The sequence below is a fragment of the Hemiscyllium ocellatum genome, chromosome 25 (assembly GCF_020745735.1).
Source record: "Hemiscyllium ocellatum isolate sHemOce1 chromosome 25, sHemOce1.pat.X.cur, whole genome shotgun sequence".
Taxonomy (NCBI): domain Eukaryota; kingdom Metazoa; phylum Chordata; class Chondrichthyes; order Orectolobiformes; family Hemiscylliidae; genus Hemiscyllium; species Hemiscyllium ocellatum.
In genome coordinates, this window is record NC_083425.1 from 26,736,275 (window position 1) to 26,762,287 (window position 26,013).

The window sequence follows — 26,013 nt, forward strand, 5'->3', positions numbered from 1 at the left end:
TTCTCACCATACAGAGACTAGATGATCTGGGCCCAAAAGTATTCTCGCAGCAACAAGGTAATAAGATACCAAGATTCTGATAGATGGCACAGACATTTAAATTAACACTTATGAAAAGCAAAGTTAAATTAATCTGTTGCCTTTAGACAGTCTACAACAAAGAAGTGGAAGTATTTGCAATTATGATTTGCTGTTACTGTTTCTGAAGTTTACATTCAGCAGACCTAACAGATCTAATGCTTCTCACGTTCTCAGTTTTTTTAATTCCAGTTCTGAAACAAACAGATGTTTCTACTAAAGCAATGGATCACAGCAGCCTACGGAGGATATAGAAGAAAACCCAACTTACAGTTTTTTCGATACAACATAGAATGAATTTACCATTCGAGGCATATTTTAGGTTTAATGATTCTATCACTCTTCAAGCACCATGCTCTGAAAAGGTATTGATGACCATGGACTTCTGTGTTAGTCTATGGCTTTGCTGGATAAGTGACTGCAGTGATCTACCATTGTTTTTCATAGTTGGTTGACCAAGAGTTTCTCCCCTTCTTAAGTGCGTGACATTGGAATATGTTCAAAAGATTTACAAGGTGATACTCAACCTGTTTGGCCACATCATGAACATACCTTCCCATCATCAAGTCCTGGAGTGGGACTTAGAACCTGAAATTTCTGACTTTGAACTAGGGACATTACTCACTATGCCTATCTCCTACAGAATTAGAGGCTACTCTGATTAGATTCTGGCCACGAACTTGCACACTACATGAACAAGCACAAATTTACCTTTGGGTTTCCACACTGTTCACATTTCACATATTTAGCTGAAAATAAAAAAAAAGTTTAAGTTAATTAAAAAAAATTTGATCACACTCACTTTTAATTTCACAAAATGTTTGGAAAAGGATTAAGCAGACCTCGGACACAAGAGTTTGCTAATTCTTCCAATAATCATTAATATACTATGTTGAAGATAACTGAACATCTCAATTATATAGTTGATGGAATACTTTTTCTTTATAAAATCTCTACGTTGTGGAAACAGGTCATTGGCTCAATAAGTCCACATCGACTCACCAAAGATCATTCCACCCAGACTCACCTTCTGACCCTATCCCTGTAACTCTGCATTTACCATGGCTAATCCACCTAACCTACACATCGCTGGACACTATGGGCAATTTAGCATGACCAATCCACCTAACCTGCACATCTTTGGATTGTGGGAGGAAATCCACAAAGACATGGGGAGAACGTGCAAACATTCTCTTAATTCTCTGGAATTGAACCCAGATACCTGGCGCTCTGAGGCAGCAGTGCTAACCACTGAGCTTAATTTCTAACCATTCAAACAAAACAGATTCAACTAAGGAAGTCAGAGGTAAATTAATGACAGAATTTGAGATCCAAAGTCTAATGTTACAAATATGAACATTCATCATCTTACTTTGCTATTCCATACTGTGATATCAACTTTTCCTGCAATGCGTTTGGGCAGGTTTCTACGTCAAAACAGTGATGAAGCTAACGAAGCTTGCAAAAAATATGGTACAGTAACTTCAGGAAAAGACTATTAAAAGCAATTATCTTAAAGTTAATATTTGAATTACATTACTTCCGTTAGCTTCACAAAAACAGCAGTTTGCAGTCAGTCTTGCTATTGATATGGAAAATAATAAGTGTAACGACTGTCAAAAAAAGCTTTTAAATGAAAATCTTCCATATACAGACAAATACTGTAGAAGAAAGGAGGATGCATACCAGATTTGGAAGGTAAAATAAAACATGGCAACTACAATTCAACAGATATAAATGTGAAATTGGACATTTTAGGAGAAAGGAACGCAGAACTGAAAGGGTTTCAAACATGGAGTTGTGGAAATTGATGGGCATGGATTAAGAGAGGAAAAAGTAGGTTGAGACAGGGCTAAAATCCCAAGTTAGAGAACTTACGTTTCACTGAGGTATCAAAACTTTTGTTTGGGTTTCGGGCTTTCTTTTTCTGTTTATTCTTTGAGAGGAATTCAAGATTCCCCTCCTCCTCTTCCAGGGCTCTTTTTCCACATGATTTCCTACGTGTATGCTTTTCTCCATTCACAGAATTAACATCCTTGGGTCTGTTGAAGAACAGGAATAACAATTGTTACAGTGTAAACAATTTCAATGGATTGTTTGCAATGCATTGCACATAAATGTTATCAGGAGCCCAAAGAATTTAGTAGATGTCACTTTGAAACTCATGTAAATAATAAGCAGGAAATATGAAGACTAAATAGAGTAGAAATCATGTGCGAAAATGTACGAAATACACAATCTAATTTAGTATTATTTAATAACTATTAAATGATGATCCACTAATCATATCTTTAATTTATTATATAAATGCTAGCAATCAGAGCTTATGGTTCTCCCCAAGTTGCATAGGAAGTACTCAACCTCTATGTGCTTCTCATATCCTCAAACGTTATAACTGTAACACATAACTACCCATTGGCCACACCTGAATAGAACATTACACCAGCGTATACATACGCCTGATAAAGATTAAATTATTTCTAATCTTCTTGCATGAATAACTGGTCGGCATGTTTACTACTGCCAAAACATTGCTAACACAGACCACTTATCAAAAGGCAAGTACCTCTCACATTTGACCTCAATATAATGTAGGAGTCTGATACCAATAACAACATCTCAGCAAGGTGAACTAGACTGCCCTAACGTATGCTGAGTCGTTGATCTGAAACTGGCCAAAATCATACCATACATAAAAGTGGTCCCTGATGACAAGGATTTCATGAGACCTTAGTGAGTCACAGCAGCCACTCTCCACCTAGTTGTTGCGATTGAGCAAGTTCTTTGTAGATGCATGAGTGACTTATAGAGTGAGAGGGGTGAACTGTTGACTGTGGAGATGAACAAATGCTGTTGACTGTAAAGTGGAAGGATTTGTGTCTAAAGTTGCCACCGCAGGACTAATGCTACCCATGGCTGGCTGATGAGAATATGGCTGTAGTCAGATAGCAAGACTGGAAAATGACGAGTTTCAAAATGATATCACATGATCCTGATATCAACATATCATGATGTTCCTGCATATTTCAGATGGGAGCGCTAATTACCAGGATTAATAAATCAGGCCTGCTGTGAAAATACTGACAAGAGATGTGAGGAAGATATTAATGCTACATTCACTATATCCTTATTTCTAGATGCTACAAATATACAGCAATGAGGGAAAAAAACAAAAGTACATTTGATGCTGGAAATCTAAAAAACAATATATACTGGAAATGGCAGCACATTTCAGGTCAATGATCATAACCTGAAACTTTAACTGTTTCGCTTTTCACAGTTACCACAGAATTGCCTCTCATACCAAACAAGAAACTGATTACATAAATGTGCCAAAACTGGTTGATTATTAAATTGAAAATTGACATCCCTAACATCAGCAGGAAGCTTGGCATCCATTATTTAGATTGCACATCTACAAAGCAACTTGGAGTGGTCTTCGATATAGATCTAAATACAAAATACTACACATTCCAAAGTGAAGTCTCAAAGAAAAACAGCAATTGGGATAATAGTTTTCAAAGGAACCTATTTTCAGGTTCTGCAATTCTCATGTAACAGTACAACCTTTATAACCCTGATAACCTTTATTTGGTTAGCACTGAAACCTTGCCATAGATGTCAATCCTTGTAATCCAAGTGCACCAGCCATGTAACCACTATTTGGACACATCTTCATGCTATCAGTGAGTTAAACAAATTACCTATAGCAGATTGCTAAGTACAAGCCAGCGTATATAAGGCAATTCAGATGTTACGTCATCTGCAGTTAGGTCCTGCTGGCTGGCCACAGAATGGAGGAGATACAATGCTGCAGGTGATAGCAGGCTACAGTACAGCTGTGAGGACAACATGCTATTCTTGAAGTGGCCATGTGCAGCTTTTTTCAAGGGTCACCAGTTAAACTGTTCAATTCAAAGGCATTTGGGTTTTTCCCACGAATATTTACTTTGTGAAAGGGTCTACCCCATAAAATCATAGGTGATCCAACAAAAATGCTACTTTACAAGTGATAGTGACAAAGAAATTAATGGGGCAATATCTGGATTAGGTATTGAAATTAAGCAATTTTTGATTCAAAATGCAGACTATTAATATTGAGTCAGGACTGACGCCAGACTGGCCTAATTAGGCAGAAACATGTTTTTCGTTAACAGGAACAAAAAATAACATCAAGGTATAGGCAATCTAGTTGGGGAAGTGCACAACATTGTCACTGCTGTGATTCAGGTTCAAATTTGACCCTCTCATGCAAATTGTCTTTCATCCTCAGCTTTAAGTGTTAAATTGGGAGTTTCCAAAGAACAGACAAGATTACCTGTTACCACTGCCATTGTAAGAGGTGAAAATAATATGTCAGTGAAAAGTTTGATGGCTATATCAATACACTGACGTAAAATAGCAGCATATTACTAACTCAGCAACCTCCTTTAATTATACTCTTAAACCTTTTATAAGAAATAAATTTATATTATTGACCAATATAAATATGCTGCTTAGAAAGCAGCAGGAAAAGTCAGTTTTAAATTATGTGATACAATTTATGAGTCTTTGCAATGTGGAAGAACTCAGAACATTATTGATTCCATTACATTATCAAACTTTTCAAGTATATGTTATGAGCAACTTTTCAAAAAATTGAAATCCATGATAATCCAGAGAATCTTGAATCTGAATCCATTGAAGAAGACAGCATTTTGTTCAGACACACTATTTTCAATTATAATGGATATGTGTTCGCATCGCCATATTCAACATAATCTGTGAGCAAATGCGAGGTCTTGCACTTTGGAAAAAAGAATACAGGCATGGACTATTTTCTAAACAGTGAGGAAATTCATAAAACTGAAGTACAGAGGAATCTGGGAGTGCAGTCCAGGATTCTCTAAAGGTTGACTTGTAGGTTGAGGCCGTGGTTAAGAAGGCAAATGCAACATTGTCATTTATCTCAAGAGGGTTGGAATGTAAAAACAGCGATGTGCTACTGAGACTTTATAAAGCTCTGGTTAGGCCCCATTTAGAATACTGTGTCCCAATCTTGGGCCCCACACCTCAGGAAGGACATACTGGCACTGAAGCGTGTCCTGTGGAGATTCACACGGATGATCCCTGGAATGGTAGGCCTATCATACGATGAACGACTGAGATTGAGGGAAGATCTAATAGAAACTTACAGGATAATGCATGGCTTAGAAAGGGTGGACACTGGGAATTTGTTTCTGTCAGGTGGGGATACTAGGACCCATGGGCACAGCCTTAGATTTAGAGGGGGGGGGGTCAAGTTAAAATGGAAATGAGGAGATATTTCTTCAGCCAGAGTGGCGGGCCTGTGGATTGCCACGGAGCACAGTGGAGGCCGGGACATTAAATGTCTTCAAGGCAGAGATTGATAAATTCTTCATCTCGCAAGGAATTAAGAGATACAGGGAGTGTGGGTAAATGGCATTGAAATGCCCATCATCCATGATTGAATGGTGGAGTGGACTGAATGGCCTTACTTCCACTCCTATGTCTTATAATGAGAAAGCATGCTTTAACTTTTGGACATTAGAATAAGACATAAAAGGAAAATTATTTCAATTAAGTAATCCTGATGACTGAAAAAAAACTCGCCAAAATATAAACTGATGGCTAACGACAGAATACATTATATCTATCACTGTAATAGCAATGTTTGGTTGGAAAATTAAATGTCAGTTTATGACTCAGGATGTTGCTCATTTTTGTACATTTTGGGATTTTTCTTCTGAAGTACTCACCCATAGAATTAGGGATATTACTGAATTGCCTTACAAGTCAGACTTTTAGCCTTCACTGTTGTTCGCAATGCCTTTGGTTGGCTACCAGAGTTGAGAGAAAAATTTCAGATGAAGGCTGCAGGATAGGCGGTTTGCAGCAGAACGGAATGTCACTGCTATCTGATAGTCCTGATTGGATACTCACGCTAGGAATAAATTTTTTAGAATACACTTGTTTGCCTGAGGCCTTTGGCTATTCTGAACTAGCATGCATCTACTTCCTCTACGGAGACTTGCCAAATACAAGTTCACATTTGCTGGGAAATTGCTAAATCTATTTAAATTATCTGAAGCTGGGAAAGGTCTTTCAAAAGTGGGATCTGAGTTATATATTAAGTATCAGGTGTAATCATTGCTGTTGATACAGGTACCTGCCTTTTTGAAATGTGGGTAAAGAACACCAGAATTTAAATTAAATCAATGTGGAATGAATTACCAAGTTAATTAATTCTATCAGGAATTCTTGAACCAAAATCAAAAGGCCTTAAAAACTGTCAAATTCACAGTCTTTAGCATCTGACATTATGCATTTATCAAATTCATTCTGAGCCACTTTGACTGTGGCATATTCAGAAGGTTCCCACTCTCCATCAGACTTGGTGCTTCTGATTGTGGAATCATCTCACCATGGCAAATTGCCTCCATAACCATCCACCAGGCTTTTGACTAATTTGGTGACGGTTTGAGGATTAACAGCATGATTCGACGACAAAACCATACAAACCACCATGCATACTTCCATTCTTGGTAAAACGTTTTTTTTCCTCTTCCTTCATCCATCCAACCATCTATCTATATAAGTGAAAAACATCACCCTTGATAAGATTTCGATCAATAGGTTGAATTGCAGGCAGAAGGCAATGGTCTAGTGATATTATTGCAAGACCACTAGTGCAGAAACTGAGCTGATATTCTGGGGATGAAAAATGCGTTGCTGGAAAAGCGCAGCAGGTCAGGCAGCATCCAAGGAGCAGGAGAATCGATGTTTCGGGCATAAGTCCTTCTGCTTATGCCCGAAACGTCAATCCTCCTGCTCCTTGGATGCTGCCTGACCTGCTGAAATTTTCCAGCAACACATTTTTCAGTTCTGATCTCCAGCATCTGCATTCTTCACTTTCTCCTAGTTAATGATCTGGAAACCCAGGTTTGAATCCTGCCACCGCAGAATTTGACTTCAATTAAAAAAAAATCTGGTATTAAGAATCTACTGGTGACCATGAAACCATTGTTGATTGTCAGAAAAACCCATCTTAATGCCGTTCAGGGAAGGAAATCTGATATCCTTACTTGGTCTGGTCAATATGTGACTTTAGACCCACACCAATGTAGTTTACTCTCAACTGACTTCTGAAATGGCCTGGTAAGCAGTTGTATCAATTTCTACAAAGCCTCAAAGAAATTAAACCAGACGGATTACCTGGCAACAACTAAAGCATTGACAAAGACAACTGCAGAATCAGCCTTGACGACCCAGCAAAGTCCTCCTTACTAATATCTGAGGGCTAGGGCCAAAATTGGGAGAGCTGTCTCACAAACTAGTCAAGCAATAGCCTGACATAGTCATACTCATGGAATCATACATTACAGACAACGTCCCAGTCACCATCACCACCCCTGGATATGTCTGATCCCACCGGCAGGACAGACACAGCAGAGGTGGGAAAGAGTTGCCCAGGGAGTCTTCAGCATTAGCTCTACACCCGATGAATTCTCACGACTTCAGGTTAAACATGGGCAAAGAAACCTCCTACTGATTACCACGTATCGTCCTCCCTTGGCTGATGAATCAATACTCCTTCGTGTTGAATAACACTTGGAAGAAGCACTGAGGATGGCAAGGGCATAAAACATACTCTGGGTCCACCACCATAATAGGATCAAGCTAGTTGGGTCCTAAAGGACATAGCTGCTGTACTGGGTCTGCATGTGATGGTGAGGAAACCACCAAGAGAGAAAAATATACTTGACCTCATCCTCACCAATCTGTCGGATGCAAATGCATCTGTCCATGACAGTATCAATAGAAGCAACCACTACACAGTCCTTGGTTGTTGGACATCTGTCTTCTCTGCAAGAGTTCCTTAGGGTAGTGTCCCTGGACCAACTATCTTCAGCTGATTCATCAATGAACTCTCCCCCCCCCCCCCCAATCTGAAGATCAGAAGTGGGGATGTTCACCGATGATTGCACAATGTTCAGCACCATCTGCAACTCCTTAGAAACTGAAACAGTGCATGTTCAAATGCAACAAGGTCTAGACAATATCTCGGCTTGGGCTGAAAAGTGACAAGTAACATTTGTGCCACACAAATGCCAGGTGATGACCATCACCAATAAGAGACATTCTAATCACTGCCCCTTGACATTTAATGGTGTTACCATCACTGAATCCCCTACTATTAACATCCTGGGAATTACTATTAAAAACTAAACTGGACTCGACACCATAAACACAGTGACTACAAAAGTAGGTCAGAGGCTAGGAATATTGCAGCGAGTAACTCACCTTCTGCCCTTGAAAGCCTGTCCATCATCTTCAAGGCACAAGTCAGGAGTGTGATGGAATACTCCCCACTTGCCTGGATGGGTGCAGCCCAAACAACACACAAAAAAAACTTGACACCATCCAGGACAAAGTAGCATGCTTGATTGACAACACATCCATAAGTGTCCACTCCCTCCATAACCAACACTCAGCAGCAGCAGCAGTATGTACTATCTACAAGATATACTGCAGAAATTCACCAAAGATCCTCTCGCACCACCATCCAATCCCATGACCATTTCTGTTTAGAAAGACAAAGGTAGCAGTTACATGGGAACACCATCACCTTCAAGTTCCCCTCCACAGCTGGTAATATTTCACTGTTTTTTCACTACCACTGTGGCAAAATTCTGGAATTCCCTCCCTACCGACATTGTGGGTCAACCCACAGCAAGTGAACTGCAAAGGTTGAAAAAGGTAGCTCACCACTCCTGCTCATCAGCAACTAGAAATGGGTAATAAATGCTGGCAAGCCAGCGACATCCACATCCCACAAAATGAATTCAAAACAGATGCCAGACCGCTTCACTTAACTGCTTTATTGGTGTTAATTCTTTACAAGCATCTGTTGATCCTATTGGTTATCTAGACTCAAAACATGTCTACATTAAGCAACCATGTTATTTATGTAGTCCATTGGGATGTCTAGGCTATACATTATTGATTTATAACTTCATTTTATCCCCATCCAGAACACTAAAATATATAGTAGAGTTAGGCCATTTGGACGATCGAGTCTCATCCTCATTTGCCTGCCTCTCCATTACCCTTGATCCCCTTACTAATCAAGAAGTTATCTATCTCTGTCTTAACTACACTCAATGACTTGGCCTCCATGGCCTTCTGTGGCAATGAGTTCCACAGATTCACCACCCTCTGGCTGAAGAATAATCCTTCTCATATCAGTTCTAAGTATCTTCGTCCTCATCCTTTCACTCTGACGCTATGCCCTCGGCTCCTAGTTTCTCCTATTTATGGAAACACCTTCCCCAAGTCCTCTCTATCCAGGCCTCTCAGTATTCTTCAAATTTCAAAAAGACACCCTCTCATCCTTCTAAACTCCACTGAGTACAAACCCTCAATTGCTTCTCATGTGGTAAATCTTTCATCCCCAGGATTATTCTTGTAAACCTCTTCTGGACCCTCTCCATTGTCAACACATCCTTCCTCAGGGCATGGGGCCCACAGTGGCTCACAGCATTGTAAATGCTTCTGACCAGAGCCTTATACAGTTTCAGCAGTATATCTCTGCTCTTGAATTTTAGCCTTCTTGAAATGAATGCTAACTTTGCATATGGCTTCCTAACTGCCAACTATCAAACTTATGAATTATGAAATAGGACTCCAAAGTCATTCTTCCTTCAGATTTCTGAAGCCTTTCTGTTTATTCTTTCTACCAAAATGCACAACCTCATGCCCACAATGCATTCCGTTTACCACACTCGTAGCTTGTCCAGTTCCATCAATAGCCTCCCTGCTTCCTCAACACCACTGGTCCTTCCACACGACTTCGTATCATCTGCAAAGTTAGCAACAATGCAATCGATTCCTTCATCCAGATCATTAATATATAACGTGAATAGTTGTGCTTCCAACACTGACCATCGCAGAATACTACTAGTCACCACCATCATGAAAAAGACCTCTTTATCCTACTGTCTTCTGCCAGTCAGTTAGTCCTCTATCCATGTCCCTAAAACTGCAATTCTTATCTTATTTAGAGGTCTCTTGTGTGGCATCTTGTCAAAGGTCTTCCAGAAATCCAAATAGATCATGTCCACCGGCACTCTTTTGTCTAAACTGCACATTACCTCCTCAAAGAATTCAAACAGACTTGCATGACCTCCCCTTGATGAAATTATGCCGACTCAGCCCTATTTTACCATATTAAAAACCACACAATAAATTATAGAGTCCATTATTAAGGAGGAGGTTGCAGAGTACTTGGAAGTGCAAGAAGCAGCAGTGCAAAAGCTATTGCCTCCAAATAAACCTGCTGGACTATAACCTGGTGTTGTGTGATTTTTAACAATGATTGAGATCAGGTTAACCAGTCTATGATTTCCCTTCTTCTACTTCGCTCCCTTCTTAAATAGGGATGCTACATTAGTTATTTTCCAGTCCTTGCTACCCTCTCTGACTCGTGATTCCTAAAAGGTCACCACCAATGCCTCCACAATCGCCTCAGCTATCTTCTTCAGAACTCTGGGGTGTAGTCCACCCAGTCAGGTGATTTATCCACCTTCAAACCTTTCAGCTCACCCAGCACCTTCTCCTTAGAGATGACTACTACACTCATCTCTGCCTAGCTGACTCTCTTGAAATTCTGATATATTACTGGTGCCTACTGCCATGAAGACAAAATACATCTTCTGCCACTTCTTTGTTGCCCATTACTAGTTCTCCAGCATCATGTTCCAGTGATCCAATGGCCACTCCTGCTTTTTATTTCTCTTAAAACACTTGCAACTTCTTTTATATTACTGGCTAGTTTATCTTCATATTTATTAGTTGCCCACTGCAGATATTTAAGGCTTCCCAATCCTCTCGCTTTTCACTAATCTTCACCATATTCAACCTATCATTGCCATGGCCATGCACAATTCCTCCTGTAGGAAACTTTATTTTCAATATTTTGAAGACTAACATAGGTTTTAATTCCACTTCATACAGCTACTGCCATCAGAATCATGTCTTCACATGGCTTGCAGTTTTCATGAGAATAGTTCTGAACTTTTCCACTCCACCACAGTTTGCCTACTGAGCACATTGGAGTTCATGGGCATTTCAGCCAAGTTCTTCATATGGCATTATGGATACTTTCTTTTGCTGTTGTCTATTGAATTGCTGGAAATGCTAATTTTTTCATTAAGGTCTTTTGTTTGTCTCTGAGCAATCTTAGTTTTCTGTTGCACCATTAGCAATTTTTGGCAGCTGCATAGACCAGCTGTTGTGTGAAATATTTGTTGGACTCAAAGTTTGTTTGGGTCCACTAATCATATATAAACCCACTGCATTTCTGTTGATGATGTAATCATTCTGATGATTTGCAAGGATCTATTCTGCTATGTGCTTGTTAAGATCAGGCTAGTGACTATTCCCTGTTTTCAAACAGTTGTTCACTCAATCTGAATTCTCTTAGTGTGGAAGTTATTAAGCAAGTTAAGACTTTTGGCTTGAAATCAGTTTCATTCGTCTTGCTGGAGGATCATTTCAGTCTGTTGTTCACTGTGTGTGGTCTACTCTGTGTGGATATACCTTAAACACCTGCTCAATGTATGATAACATGGCTCGTAGTGCCTCCTTAATTCCATATGCCAACATATAATGGTGACTGGAACATGCAGTTCATGGGCGGAAAATTGATGTCAATTCCTCATGCTAGCATTGAATATCTTGGTAGAAAAGGGTGTCAACTTCTATATTCATTTTACACATAAACATGAATTTTGGTACTGTCAACTTCTATATGGCAGTAATCAGCATTTTAGTGTCTGATTCCCGTGCAGATATTAACTGGCAGAGGTCTGTGCAAATTGAGCTTCTCGTTCATAAAATGGCACCCCTAACAATAACAAAAATGATCCAGTGATTATGCATGGTGTAGGTAAGTGTCATGATCAGAATAATTTCAAGTAGTGGCTGCACTCAAGTGACAGGACGGATACTGAGGAGTGAGAGAAACAGACGGATAATTTCAGTGTATGTTGTTCACTGCTGTTGCCAATTTGCTTATTTAATAATTAAATAGTTCATTTCAGTAACATACCATATTAAACTGTACTGTTATTTACAATTCCATGGGATTAGGAAGCATATAAACCATAGACTGCAAGCACCATCTACTATTCTGGTCTTCCTATCAATATTTCTTTCACTGTAACTTATTTTGATTGGAACACTTAATTATGACCAAGCACTTAATGCTGAATCTGCTCAGAAAAGCCCTTTAATCATTGAAAAGAATAATTGAGTCTTCTCAAGGAAGGGAGTACAGGCCAAACAATGTTCTATGTTCCAAGCCTCTCAGCACTTAAAGATTTCTATAAGTATTTTTCCAATATCGAATATCTTTGCTGTCAATTCCTTCACAATGTTAAGTCTCAAGAAACTCAATGCCCTATCACAGTGAGGTATTGCTGAGATAATCACACAAATTTCTTTGTCAGGCTTCTCTTTTTAATCAATTGATTTCTATTTGTTAAGTCTATGAATTAGCTGTCAATTTAAAGAGGTATCAGTGGACAGACTGAAGATCATTTTAGCTTTTGTTGATAAGTTCAATTGATGTCATATCAGTCTCAACTGTTTTTTGTACTGAATTCAATAGAAGAGAATATTGGGCAAACCTATAATGAGCAGTAGATATAACACGGTCATTTTTTAAACATCATCAGAAGTTCAAACCTCCCAATCTCTCTGTTCTCAGCATTCCCACCCAACAATCAAAACGGACTTGCACAATACACATTAAGGATTAGCCTCTTTTTCAGTGAGAGTAGTATTTTGCAAATTGTGGAATTTACAGATACAATTTTTAATCCTTTTTGGTAAGAGTTTCAGTCTGGTTGAAGTTAATACTTAACTTGGAAGAAATATCGCTAACCATGGTGATTACTTTTCAAAGTAAAGTTTTTAAAGTCTGGCTATAGTGCGAATGGACTTGTACACTAATGGCCTTTGGCTTATTTTAGATTGTTTGCAACCCAGCAGGGTAAGGGTAAATTATGGGACCTCAAATGTACATTCAAAAATCTTGAAACTGTGTTGTGTTTAGCTTAAGGGAAATATAAATAACTCAGACTTTTCATTTTATCTTGAAGTGGAAAGTTAGTGTTAGTTCTGACTAGAAATGCTGGGATTAAAAGCCTTGAAGTGGACATTTCGAATGAGTACATTGATGCTTTGGTGTATGGTATCTCTGTAAGACCATACGATATAGGAGCAAAATTAGGCCATTTGGCCAGAAAGAAACAATGGCAATTACAGTTGAAAAGCTGAAGTTTCAAGTGACTCAAACTTACCAAGGTGTTAGATACAGGTATTCCTGTGTGAGTATTATACAGGTGGGTTTTTTTGGGAACTGTACCAGGAGTAGGGTTTTAGGGGCTACGCATAAGTGCTTTTTATTTCTTTTTAATTTTGATTTAATAGGATTAAACTTTTACTGTGTTTAAAACCTTTGAATTTGCATTTGAATATCTACTTAATCAAACTAAGTAGATAGTTTGGATTATTCTATTTTATCTTTGCTCTTTTTGGTATAAACTTTTGCTTGTTAATGCAAAATCTGCAGCATTATGTGCTTATGTCTCAGAGAGGGACCACTTTGTCAAAACGAAACAAAATAAAAAAACAATCTATCAAGCCAGCTTCCTGACTGGAATCTGATTTGCCCTGTTACAACATCTGTTGGGAGCAAGACAGTACGTCACTACTTGTATATTTCTAAGAGTCAAAATCAATGTCTCCTTAACTCAGGTTACAAACATGCCCACAACCTGCCTGTGTTTGTGGGTGGTTGCTAAATTCAGCAGTTGCACTTTCGTGATTCTCTAATAAATTGCAAACCATCGGCCTTACCCAGGTCGGACATATGGTTGACAAATCCAGTGAGGGAGAGGCAACTCGCTTTCCCTTGCCTCTTCTTCATTCCAATTAGATATTTCAGCCTACAGAGACCAGAAACATTGTAAATTAGATTGCTTTCCCTGAAATTTGTCTTGTGTAGCATAATGCAAGAAAGTGAGCACAAATACTGCAAGTTCTTGTGTATCAATCAAAATAAAACCACCCTACTAGTATGAGAGCACTTACTAAATGCAAAATTCTCCTTTGAGTGAAGATCACTTCCACTTACAAATAGGTAAATACCCCCATGAAAAGGCAACAAAAAATACAATTATGAAAACTGCCAGTTTAAAGTATCAAACAAATGTATTTTTCCCGAATAGTGTCTCCATCTCCCCTTAGATGAACTTTCAATCTCTCATTACAATAGGAATATTAAAATATGTATGTTATAAATTGTTAAAATTCCCAGCCCAACTTATTCTGGCATACCAAGCACTTCCGTTTCAGTTCTTTGTTGACCTGTACGATGGCTTCCAGTGTCTTCACCTTTGCCAATTCTTCCCTTAATTCATGGTACACCTGCAACCTGTGAAAACCAGAGTTCAGGTTTAGTAAAATCCATTTCACGTGACAAACACACTGTAAAGGTAGTATACTGAAGGGTTTTATTTTTAAAAGCATGATAATTCAGACAATTGGAGAGTTGTGGAGAATAGGAACAGAAAACTGACCAGTTATGAAAGGCCCAATATTTCATGAAATAGGCTTCCATTTGCATTTTGTTTTGTGAAGTAAGTTTGCAGTTCTAACCTTAATAATGGCTTCAAGTTTACTTCAAATTCCAGCTCACGTTCTAATGTTGTATTAGTACAACAAGCTTATATAAATTCAATTCTGGAGAGCGGCAGAAAACCCATATCTGATCACATGTCAGTATTATAAAAGAGTTCGTTCACATTCCCACATCAAGAGTGTGACAATGTGCATGGATCTGCTAACATCTGCATAGTTAAAATGTTTTCAGGTACATTTTCAAAGACCCAGTTCATTCTTCATTTCCGCAGAATAAATGGTAACATCATAATGTAAAATGAACCCCCTCAAACAAATCCCCAAGAAGTCTCCATTCTGACCTAATAAGGCTATAACACAGAAAAGGAACTAGTAGACAAATACATTCTCAGCTAATTTCCTTTGCTATAGCCACACTTCACCTGCAGAAAGAATGGATCACTCACTGAGTTTTAGCTCATCCATCTGTCGTCAACAAAAACAGCATCGGTTTATTTTCAACATTTTAGAAACGATTTAATTTTTAATCGTACTTTGATATTGCAAGTATAATGGATAATCTTAGTATTAATCTGGTCGGGGAGGGGGAGCATTCTTTCAATATACGGGTCATATGAAAGGCCTCAATGTCTTCAATTATCATCTAACATCTTAGCCAGACAAAATTCAGTTGCAATATACAAATGGACTGTGGCTGCTAGAAATCTGTAACTAAAACAGAAAATGCTGGAGAACTTCATTAAGTCTGGCCACACCTGTGGAGAGAAAGAAGAGTGAACATTTCGGGTCCAGTGAACATTCTTAAGAAAGGACTGAAGACCCTTCAATTCCATGTAGCTTTTCATTTGTAGCTCCACAAATAAGAGCCACCGTAGTATTTTATCCATGAATCTTGGTCACTGAACTTAACCAGATTATTGGTTAATCCTGATATCCTTAAGAAATTGGCACAGAACCATAAAACAATTGAAAAAGTCAAAACAATCTCAGCAGGACATGAAATACAACAACTTGCACTGATATAGCATATTTTACAGCAAAACATCTCAATGTGCTTCACAGCAAAGCACATATAAACACTGAACAAACACAAAGCAAAATACTGAACATGTTAAAATATGAGGTGAGAAACATTAGTGACAGGTTTACTATTAAATAACCACTTTTGGAGCTCTGCTGCACAGTGAGATGAGGATGAATTATAAAATACCCAACAACCTACATAGCATACTTGGGTTGATGAAGTGGTAAGATTAGAGTCATAGAGATGTACAGCACGGAAACAGACTCTTAGGTCCAAACTGTCCATGCCAACCAGATATCCCAACCCAATCTAGTCCCACCTGCCAGCATCTGGCCCATATCCCTCCAAACCCTTCTTGTTCATATACCCATCCAAATGCTTCTTAAATGTTGCAATTGTACCAGCCTCCACCACATCCACTGGCAGCTCATTCCATACACGCACCACCCTCTGCATGAAAAGGTTGCCCCTTAGATCTCTTTTATATCTTTCCCCTCTCACCATAAACCTATGCCCTCTAGTTCTGGACTCCCCGATCCCAGGGAAAAGACTCTGTCTATTTATCCTATCCATATCCCTCATAATTTTGTAAACCTCTATAAGGTCACCCTTCAGCCCTTGAGGCTCCACGGAAAACAGCCCCAGCCTGTTCAGCCTCTCCCTATAGCTCAAATCCTCCAACCCTGGCAACATCCTTGTAAACCTTTTTCTGGACCCTTTCAAGTTTCACAACATCTTTCCGATAGGAAGGAGACCAGAATTGTAGGCAATATTCCAACAGTGGCCTAACCAATGTCCTGTACAGCCGCAACATGACCTCCCAATTCCTGTACTCAATACTCTGACCAATAAAGGAAAACATACCAAACGCCGCCTTCACTATCCTATCTACCTGCGACTCCACTTTCAAGGAGCTATGAACCTGCACTCCAAGGTCTCTTTGTTCAGCAACACACCCTCGGACCTTACCATTAAGTGTATAAGTCCTGATAAGATTTGCTTTCCCAAAATGCAGTACCTCGCATTTATCTGAATTAAACTCCATCTGCCATTTCTCAGCTCATTGACCCATCTGGTCCAGATCCTGTTGTAATCTGAGGTAACCTTCTTCGCTGTCCACTACACCTCCAATTTTGATGTCATCTGCAAACCTACTAACTATACCTCTCATGCTTGCATCCAAATCATTTATGTAAATGACAAAAGTAGAGGACCCAGCACCGATCTTTGTGATACTCCACGGGTCACAGGCCTCCAGTCTGAAAAACAACCCTCCACCATCACCCTCTATCATCTACTTTTGTGCCAGTTCTGTATCCAAATGGCTAGTTCTCACTGTATTCAATGAGATCTAACTTTGCTAATCAGTCTCCCATGGGGAACCTTGTCGAACGCCTTACTGAAGTCCATATAGAGCACATCTACTGCTGTGCCCTCATCAATCTTCTTTGTTACTTCTTCAAAAAATTCAAGTTTGTGAGACATGATTTCCCATGCACAAAGCCATGTTGACTATCCCGAATCAGTCCTTGCCTTTCCAAATACATGTACATCCTGTCCCTCAAGATTCCCTCCACCAACTTGCTCACCACCGAGGTCAGGCTCATTGGTCTATAGTTCCCTGGCTTGTCTTTACCGCCTTTCTTAAACAGTGGCACCACGTTTGCCGACCTCCAGTCTTCCGGCACCTCACCTGTGACTATCGATGATACAAACATCTCAGCAAGAGACCCAGCAACCACTTAACACCCTATGCAATCCAACAACCAGGAACATCATTGATTAGAGGTTGGAGTAGGGCTTGCGCTGACACTGAGTGCTGGCACAATATCATTCTAGGTGACAAAGTAAATTCTATATCTGTGAAATCAGAAACTCATTGACAAGGTTCAAATTCACAGGCAAAAATTGCGTATCCACAATTTTCAATTTATTTCTAACCATTTTTTAAAAACCAGTTTTGGCTCTTGCGAATTTCAACATTATTGGGGCTTCTCAGGAACAGAACCCTCGCAGATACAGAGGAATGAATGTAGTTGGATAGTTGGCATACACACTCAGGTATCTATGTCTGGCAATTTAAACTTCTTTCAGGAGTGCTTGGTGGTCTGAATCCATAAGCGTCGGTCCTCTTCTCTGACTGACAAGTGACCTTGGCTACGTGCTTGGTGAAAATGTCCCTTTTACAGTCACAAGTGAGTGGGAATTAAACTCGATTAAGACTCTACAGATCTGTAAAGGCAATTAATGAGTTAGGTATGAAATGCTAGCACTGAGATGTACAAAGTGGGTTTCACTTCGGGGTCTGTAGGGCCTTTAAGGTAGAGACTCTGACAATAGAACCAGAGATGTGCCTACACAGGCGTATATACCTCTCCTTTTATTTTCACAAGATGCGTGTGTCGATGGCTGAACCAACACTGTCCATCCTTAATTATCACTGTAATATTGGTGTAGGACTACTTCTTTGAACCACGTCAATTCTCTTGATGTAAGTATATCCACTGTGCTGTTAGAAAGGGAGTTCTAGGATTTTGACCCAGTAACCACTAAGGAATAGCATATCATTTCATGTCAGGATTTAGAGTGGTTTGCAGGGCAACTTGCAGGTCAAAATGCACCCATGCAAATCAAAGACACATAGAGGTTTACAGCACAAAAAAAAATGTGTGTGTATGTGTGTGTTGGGGGGGGGGGGGTGTTGGTGGGATTGGTGGTTTCAGAAAGCCAACATGTCCATGCTAAAAATCTGACTACACTAACCCCACCTTCCAACTTTTGCCCAAAGCCATGAACACTACAGCAGCACTAATGGGTGCCCAAATACTATTTAAATATTATGTACTTCTTACTCAAGCATTCTTTCAAGCAGCAAGTTCCACAGTCCTACCACCCTCTGTGTAAAAATAAATCTCTGATCTTTCCTCTTTGCCTTCTATCTCTATGTTAACGCTAGGTCCTTGATTAGTGACTCATCTACTAATGGAGTAAATGTCTTCCTAACCACCCTCTATAAGCTCCTTATAATCTTATACACCTTTATAAGGTCCTTTTTCAAACTTGATGCTCCAAAGAAAACAACCCCAGCCTATCCAATCTTTTCTCATTGCTTAGGTTGCCTCTTGGTAAATTTCCTCTGCACTCTCTCTATATCCAAGTACATCCTAGCCTTAACGTAGTTACCAGAACTGCATGCAGTACTCCATTTGTTGTCTAATCAGTGTTTTATACAATTCCAGTATAACCTTCTTACTCTTGTATTCTAGGTCTTGACTAATAAAGGCAAGTATACCATATACTTTATCTCCCATCTCTACTACCTTCAGGGATCTGTGGATATGGACACCAATGTCCCTCTGATCTTCAGTACTTCCCAGGATCCCACTGTAAAGTAAGTTGATACATTTGATGATGCCATATTACTGGAGGTGCCATCATTTAGCTAAGACTGTCAAATATTTGCTTTAAAGTTACCTGACCTCTCAGGTGAACCAAAAAAAAGGCTGTTTTCTCCATAGTACCGAGCAAACATCCATTTCTCAACCAATATCACGAAAACGGATTATTTGTTCAGTTATCTCATTTCTGTTTTCTCACTGTGCAAATCGGTTGCATATTTTTCCTACTTCATATCTTTTCAATCACAAAGACCAAATACCCAGTAAATAAAAGTTCAGTGTTTTATCTAAACTGTCATTGTGATTAATTCTTTCACAGTGGAATGTAAAGTAAGCCATCATCAATGAAATTTTGTCCACTGACTCACGTGTGATGCCAGAGTTTGAAGAGATGAGCTCTAACAAATGAAAGTGGACAAGGATATTGGTTGACAATCTCCAAATACTCTTCTGCCATCTCCCATACAGGTGGCTTGCGTCCTTCAAAAAGGGCTGGATTATGAAGATTGCCTTCTGTCAGCAAAAGAAAAAAAACTATTCAGCTATACAATAGATAACTAATCAGATTTGTTATCTACATTTTTTTCCTCTTAGTTTTCTCCCCTTTCTAATACACTCTCATAAAGTCACAGAGATCTTGTGATGCATTTACGTGAATAACAGTCTACCAAGTACAGGTAGCTTTAGTGATTGTTACTTATGTTTAAGCTTCATCTCGATCTCATTCAATATTCATATCAGAAACTGAATCTTCCCTCGGACATTTTTTAAAAATCTTCAAGATAAATTTTCCTCTGTAATCAGAGATATCAACAGGATGGACATCAATCACTGCTCCCGCTGAAGTCAATTGTGATTTGGGATTAATCCATGGTCCATACAGCTCAGCGTCAATGGATAAACTTGCAAAGTAAGAAGGAGAGCCCTGGCACAGGTTTTAACACATGCTTCAAAACTATGTTTTGACAGCTTTAAAATATTAGGATAATCTCTGGTACAATTTTATATATTTGCAGTTGCATCTTGTACTTTACACAGATTCCCATGCAACATGAGTATGTTTACGAGAAAAATTTTGTTCAAGCTGTTACTTAACACCTACAAAGCACAAATTGTCTTAATTATTTAGCTCAAAATACTTTCTGCAAACAAAGCATGTTTATTCTCACAATGAAAACACGTGTAGTTTGGAGCCTGGGCATTTATGGATTTAATTTATCTTTAAAAGCACAATGGTTTCAGGTTCACCCACTCACTCAGACAAAGTACTCCACACTCCACTAGCTCTCTGCTTACCATTGTTATATCTGATAATTTTAAATTGATAACTCATTTTAACAGATTTCTCATTCACAGTGAAGTGTTTGCATAATAACACTTGTCAAAATCTATACGGTTTAAAAAATGTCACTCCTCAAAATAGTGGCAGCATCTCAAGTCTTTCCTGCTCAACTATACTGCAGCCCCAGATCACTGGTGTCAGTGATATTTTCTTCCCGAAATCATGAAAGACACAACATAAATGCAAGTTCTTTTTCAGTTTGTTCAAACTAATATAAGAGTCGTTTTATTTCTACGAGCAGTGTTATTATTTTCCCCACTTTTTTGACTTTTGTTTTTATTTTTGTGCGTGGTTGGTCAACTGCATTCTGTTACAAAGCAAAACACTTCAGTTATCATTCTTCTGACTCTTCAGATTTTTACCAGTATTCTAAAAACAGAACACATTTCAATTTAGAATTTATTGTCATATGTATTTTAACAAGAAAAATACAACGAAAAAGTGTTCTAAGCCACCCTATCATGGCACCTACATTAAAGACAGAAGTCATGATAATATGATATGTTTCAAGAAGGACCAGGAGGCTGAAGTGTTAAACAGCAGCACCTTTACTATGGAGGTGTTCACTCTGCAGGCAACAAGCTTAGAAAGAGCTTTCTACCTATCCAAAATGGATGCCAACATTATAATTACATTATGTGATTGAAGTCACGACTCCATAAGACATAGGAGTGGAAGTAAGGCCATTCAGCCCATCGAGTCCACTCCGCCATTCAATCATGGCTGATGGGCATTTCAACTCCACTTACCCGCATTCTCCCCGTAGCCCTTAATTCCTTGTGACATCAAGAATTTATCAATCTCTGCCTTGAAGAGATTGATAAATTCTTGATGTCACAAGGAATTAAGGGCTACGGGGAGAATGCGGGTAAGTGGAGTTGAAATGCCCATCAGCCATGATTGAATGGCGGAGTGGACTCGATGGGCCGAATGGCCTTACTTCCACTCCTATGTCTTACAGTCTTATGGAGTCGTGGTTGGGTGACAGCCCATCATACTTTACTCAAATGCATATCATCCCTCCCCCTTGTGTTGTAGTATATTAACAAACATTGGCTCAGTCTTTCGGATAACAATCCTTGATCATGAGAAACCCATAAGAATGTTTCATTGTCTTCACAAACCTTTCTGCCATACTGTTTGGAGTTGGGTGATAGTGTAATGATTGGATCTGTTGAATTCTATTCTGTTTTAATTAGCCTGTAAACTCTCATGATATAAACTAGAAGTTGTTCCAGATACCCAAACCTCGTAAAAATACCCCCAATCTTTCAATGGTTTTCTCAGAAGATGTCACTTATGGCAACTTCAGGCCATTTAGTATGTGTGGCAACCACTATAAGAAAATCGCCTTTCTAAAGGTCTATTGTAGTCAATATGGATTCTTTGCTATGGCTTTCTGGCCATTGCCATGGGTGCAATGGCACTGATGGAGGTAGGTTGCAAACTCTTGCACAAGCTGCATATATTTCCAATTTCTCCTCAAACTCTGGGCATCAAAAATAGGTTCTGCTTATCACTTTGATTCTGACAATGCCACAGTGACCTGCATGCATTTGATTTAACACGTGTGTCCTTAGCTGTGGTGGAATGATTGAACTTCATTCCCCACAGGAGACATCCTGCCTGTACAAATAGTTCTAGTTTCCATGTGACAATATGGCTTCAGTTCTGGGGTTGTTCCTGTGATCTTGCTACAAAGTACCATGTCCATCACTTTTGATAGTAGAGGCTCATTTCTCGTGTACTTTTTAACTTGTCCAACTGATACTGGAGTGAACTCTATTTGTTCCAAGTAGAAATGTCTACATAAAGGCTGTTTGTAGTTGACTCAGTTGGCAAAAAGAAATCAAGAAAGTCTATCAGCATTCCCATGCAAGTTGGACTGCTGAAACCTAACTGTAAATGTTTGAGCTGATAGCAACAATGCCCACCTCTGCATATGCATTGCTGCTAGAGAAGGTATCCCTGTGTGAGGTCCAAATATTCTGATCTGTTAGCAGGGCAAATTCCCAACCATACTTGCATTGATAGAATCATCTAATGTCAAAAATGATTCCCAGAACTTCTTTCTCTACCTGTGCATAGTTCATCTCTGCTTTAGTGACCGTGATGCAAAATGCTATTGGTTTCTCTTCACCATTCGGTAAGACGTGAGAAATGATTGCTCCCATTGTCAGTTGCAATAGTAATTATGGGTCAATGTGGGTCAGGACTTCTGACTTTATTAAAGCCTCTTTGACTCGTAAAAAGTCTTTCACACTGATCTTCCCATTTCCAACTCTATTGTGGTATAATCAATTATGGCAAGTTGCATTTTACCAGAAAAGAAAATAGATAAGAATTGCACTTTATAATAAATCATGTTTATAGAACTAATACAAGGTGTTCGTGCTCAAAATTAGCTTTGAAAAAATATACATTCCGAAACATTTTTCAAAAAACTGACATCTTGAGCCATTTGTTGTCTGGATCCTGGTTTTTTTGACAACATCTCCCCCCACTGGGCAGTTTATTTTTATGTTCAGATAAGCAAATAAACAACGCTATTTAACAAAACTGCAATTTTCTCTCTAATTACTTAACTCCTGTTTGCATATTTTTCACTAAATAGGTTTGCTTCTTGGAATTTACAGCCAATGCTTCTGCACTTTGCTACCTTTATTCCCATAAATCAAATTTCCTTCAAATTGCATGTTTAATAAAAATGATGAAATAACTTGTATATGCATTTATGAATCACAAAGTCCATGTAATTTCACCCAATCCAGTTTCCCCCAATGGGGTTAAATTTGAGCTAAATGCAAGCCATTTTCCTGCTAAGCAAATGTATGTTCTAGCTTCTATTTTCTTTATTGTAAATATTTGATGATTCAATGCTAAAGCACACTGATGTACCCATGAGGAAGGATTGGAGGACGGATGGGTCTAGTAAAATCCACATGGACCAGTTGGGCCAAATGGCCTGTTTCTGTGGTTTATATTCTACGTAATTATAAGTATGTAAGAAAGCTCACTGAGCTGCAGGATTTGTTTTCAGATTTTTGTCACTGACTAGGTAACATCAGTGTGTGTCTCCGGTGAAGCGCTGGTGGTATGTCCCACCTCTTTATTCATAGGTCTTGGTTTCTTAAGGTGGGTGATGTCATTCCTGATTTTTTTCCCCCAAGGCAAGGTAGATAGGACCTAAATCAATGTGTTTATTGATGGAGTTCTGGTTAGAATGCGATGACTCTTAAGAATTCTCAGGCATGTCTTTGTTTCACCTGTCCGAGGATGTGTGTGTTGTCCCAGTCAATGTGCTGTCCTTGTAATTATGCCATGGAATGATTGTATAAAATATTGTGCTCATTGTTATGCATGCAGAGAATACTTTTCAGGGAAGCAAACTTCTCTTTGACGAAATCTGTGTGAAGTACATTTTAGCCATGGCCGAGTAGGAGGTCGGTGACTTTCCCTTTTAGTATAGACTTAAGATGAGAATTTAGTACTATCTTATCAGTAAACTGGCATCCACAGATCTCAGAATGTATTAAAACTATTCAGATAATAAATTAATCTACATTATTTGGATGCTTACCTTTACTGTCGACTAATACTTTAGAATATTTATCTGAGCCCTTCACTAATAGTAGTGAACAAACGAGACATTTGAGTCTTCTACTCTGTTTAGTTTTCATAGAACATTACAGCGCAATACAGGCCCTTTGGCTCTCGATGTTGTGCAAACCTGTCATACCAATCTGCAGCCCATCTAACCTACACTATTCCATAAACGGCCATACGCTTGTCCAACGACGACTTAAATGTACTTAAAGTTGGCGAATCGACTACCGTTGCAGGCAAAGCATTCCATACCCTTACTACTCTCTGAGTAAAGAAACTACCTCTGACATCTGTCCTATATTTATCTCCCCTCAATGTAAAGCTATGCCCCCTCATGCTCGACGTCACCATTCTTGGAAAAAAGCTCTCCCTGTCCACCCTATCTAGTCCTCTGATTATATGTCTCTATTAAGTCACCTCTCAACCTTCTTCTCTCTAATGAAAACAGCCTCAAGTCCCTCAGTCTTTCCTCCTAAGACCTTCCCTCCATACTAGGCAACATCCTAGTAAATCTCCTCTCCACCCTTTCCAAAGCTTCCACATCCTTCTTATAATGCAGTGACCAGAACAGTACACAATACTCCAAGTGCAGCCGCACTGGAGTTTTGTACAGCTGTAGCATTGCCTCATGGTTCTGGAACTCGATCCCTCTATTAATAAACGCTAAAACATTGTATGCCTTCTTAACAACCCTGTCAACCTGGGTGGCAACTTTCAAGGATCTGTGTACCTGGACACCGGGATCTCTGCTCATTTACACTATCAAGAATCTTACCATTAGCCCAGTACTTTGCATTCCGGTTACTCCAACCAAAATGAAGCAACTCACACTTGTCCGCATTAAACTCCATTTATCACCTCTCAGCCCAGCTCTGCACCTTATCTATGCCTCTCTGTAACCTACAACATCCTTCGTCACTATCCACAACTCCATCGACCTTCGTGTCGTCTGCAAATTTACTAACTCACCCTTCTACACCCTCATCCAGGTCGTTTATAAAAATGATGAACAGCAGTGGACCCAACATCGAGCCTTGCGGTACACCACTAGTAACTGGACTCCAGGATGAACATTTCCCATCAACCACCACCCTCTGTCTTCTTTCAGCAAGCCAATTACTGATCCAAACTGCTATATCTCCCACAATCCCATTCCTCTGCATTTTGTCCAATAGCCTACTGTGGAGAACCTTATTGAACGCCTTGCTGAAATCCATATACACCACATCAACCGGTTTACTCTCATCTACCTGTTTGGTCACCTTCTCAAAGAACTGAATAAGGTTTGTGAGGCGCGACCTTCCCTTCACAAATCCATGCTGACTATCCCTAATCAAACTATTATTTTCAATCAGGACTGCTTCCTACAGGAGTGAGGCAGAAATCAAGTGCAGTGTATCCTGGACTCTTGGTGACTACTCCAGGAACAAATTACCAAACCATTGTTTTGATGCAAAAGTATAGGTGGAATTTGGAAATAAGTGCACATATTAAATAATTGGTAAAAACCTAAGCTTTTTTCAATACAGGATGGAATTTTCCTATGAATGTTCTTTTTGACCATCCTGGAAATTTCATTTGCTTTTTTTCATTCTTAACTTGTGTCATATTAAAGGCATTACACATAGCAAGTGAAGATCACATGTTAGTCAGCCAGTGAAATGGAATTAGAGGAGAGGGAAATAATTTGATCAGACTGCAAAGATAATTCTGCAAATTCCTATATGGAATATAGGTAATATTCCTATGATGCAGACATATTTTATACCTATTTTATGTCAATCTTTGATATGTATAGTTTATAGTTAAATAGTAAAATTGAGAGCAATATGAAATTCTTGGTCAGGGCTCTGAAG

The 26,013-nt window shown here is 39.1% G+C and overlaps 1 protein-coding gene across 2 annotated transcripts in view; it reads right to left on the reverse strand.

Annotated features, from left to right (window-relative positions):
* The window catches only part of dus1l (dihydrouridine synthase 1-like (S. cerevisiae)), a 60,146-nt gene that overhangs the window by 11,426 nt on the left and 22,707 nt on the right, over positions 1-26,013 (reverse strand). For both annotated transcript variants that reach the window (XM_060844516.1, XM_060844517.1), the window contains exons 8-12: positions 19,578-19,722; positions 14,485-14,581; positions 14,005-14,093; positions 1,957-2,120; positions 790-827 (exon numbers count right to left, since the gene is read on the reverse strand). In XM_060844516.1, the coding sequence (XP_060700499.1) occupies positions 790-827; positions 1,957-2,120; positions 14,005-14,093; positions 14,485-14,581; positions 19,578-19,722 (533 nt within the window). The remainder of the gene's footprint in view (positions 1-789; positions 828-1,956; positions 2,121-14,004; positions 14,094-14,484; positions 14,582-19,577; positions 19,723-26,013) is intronic.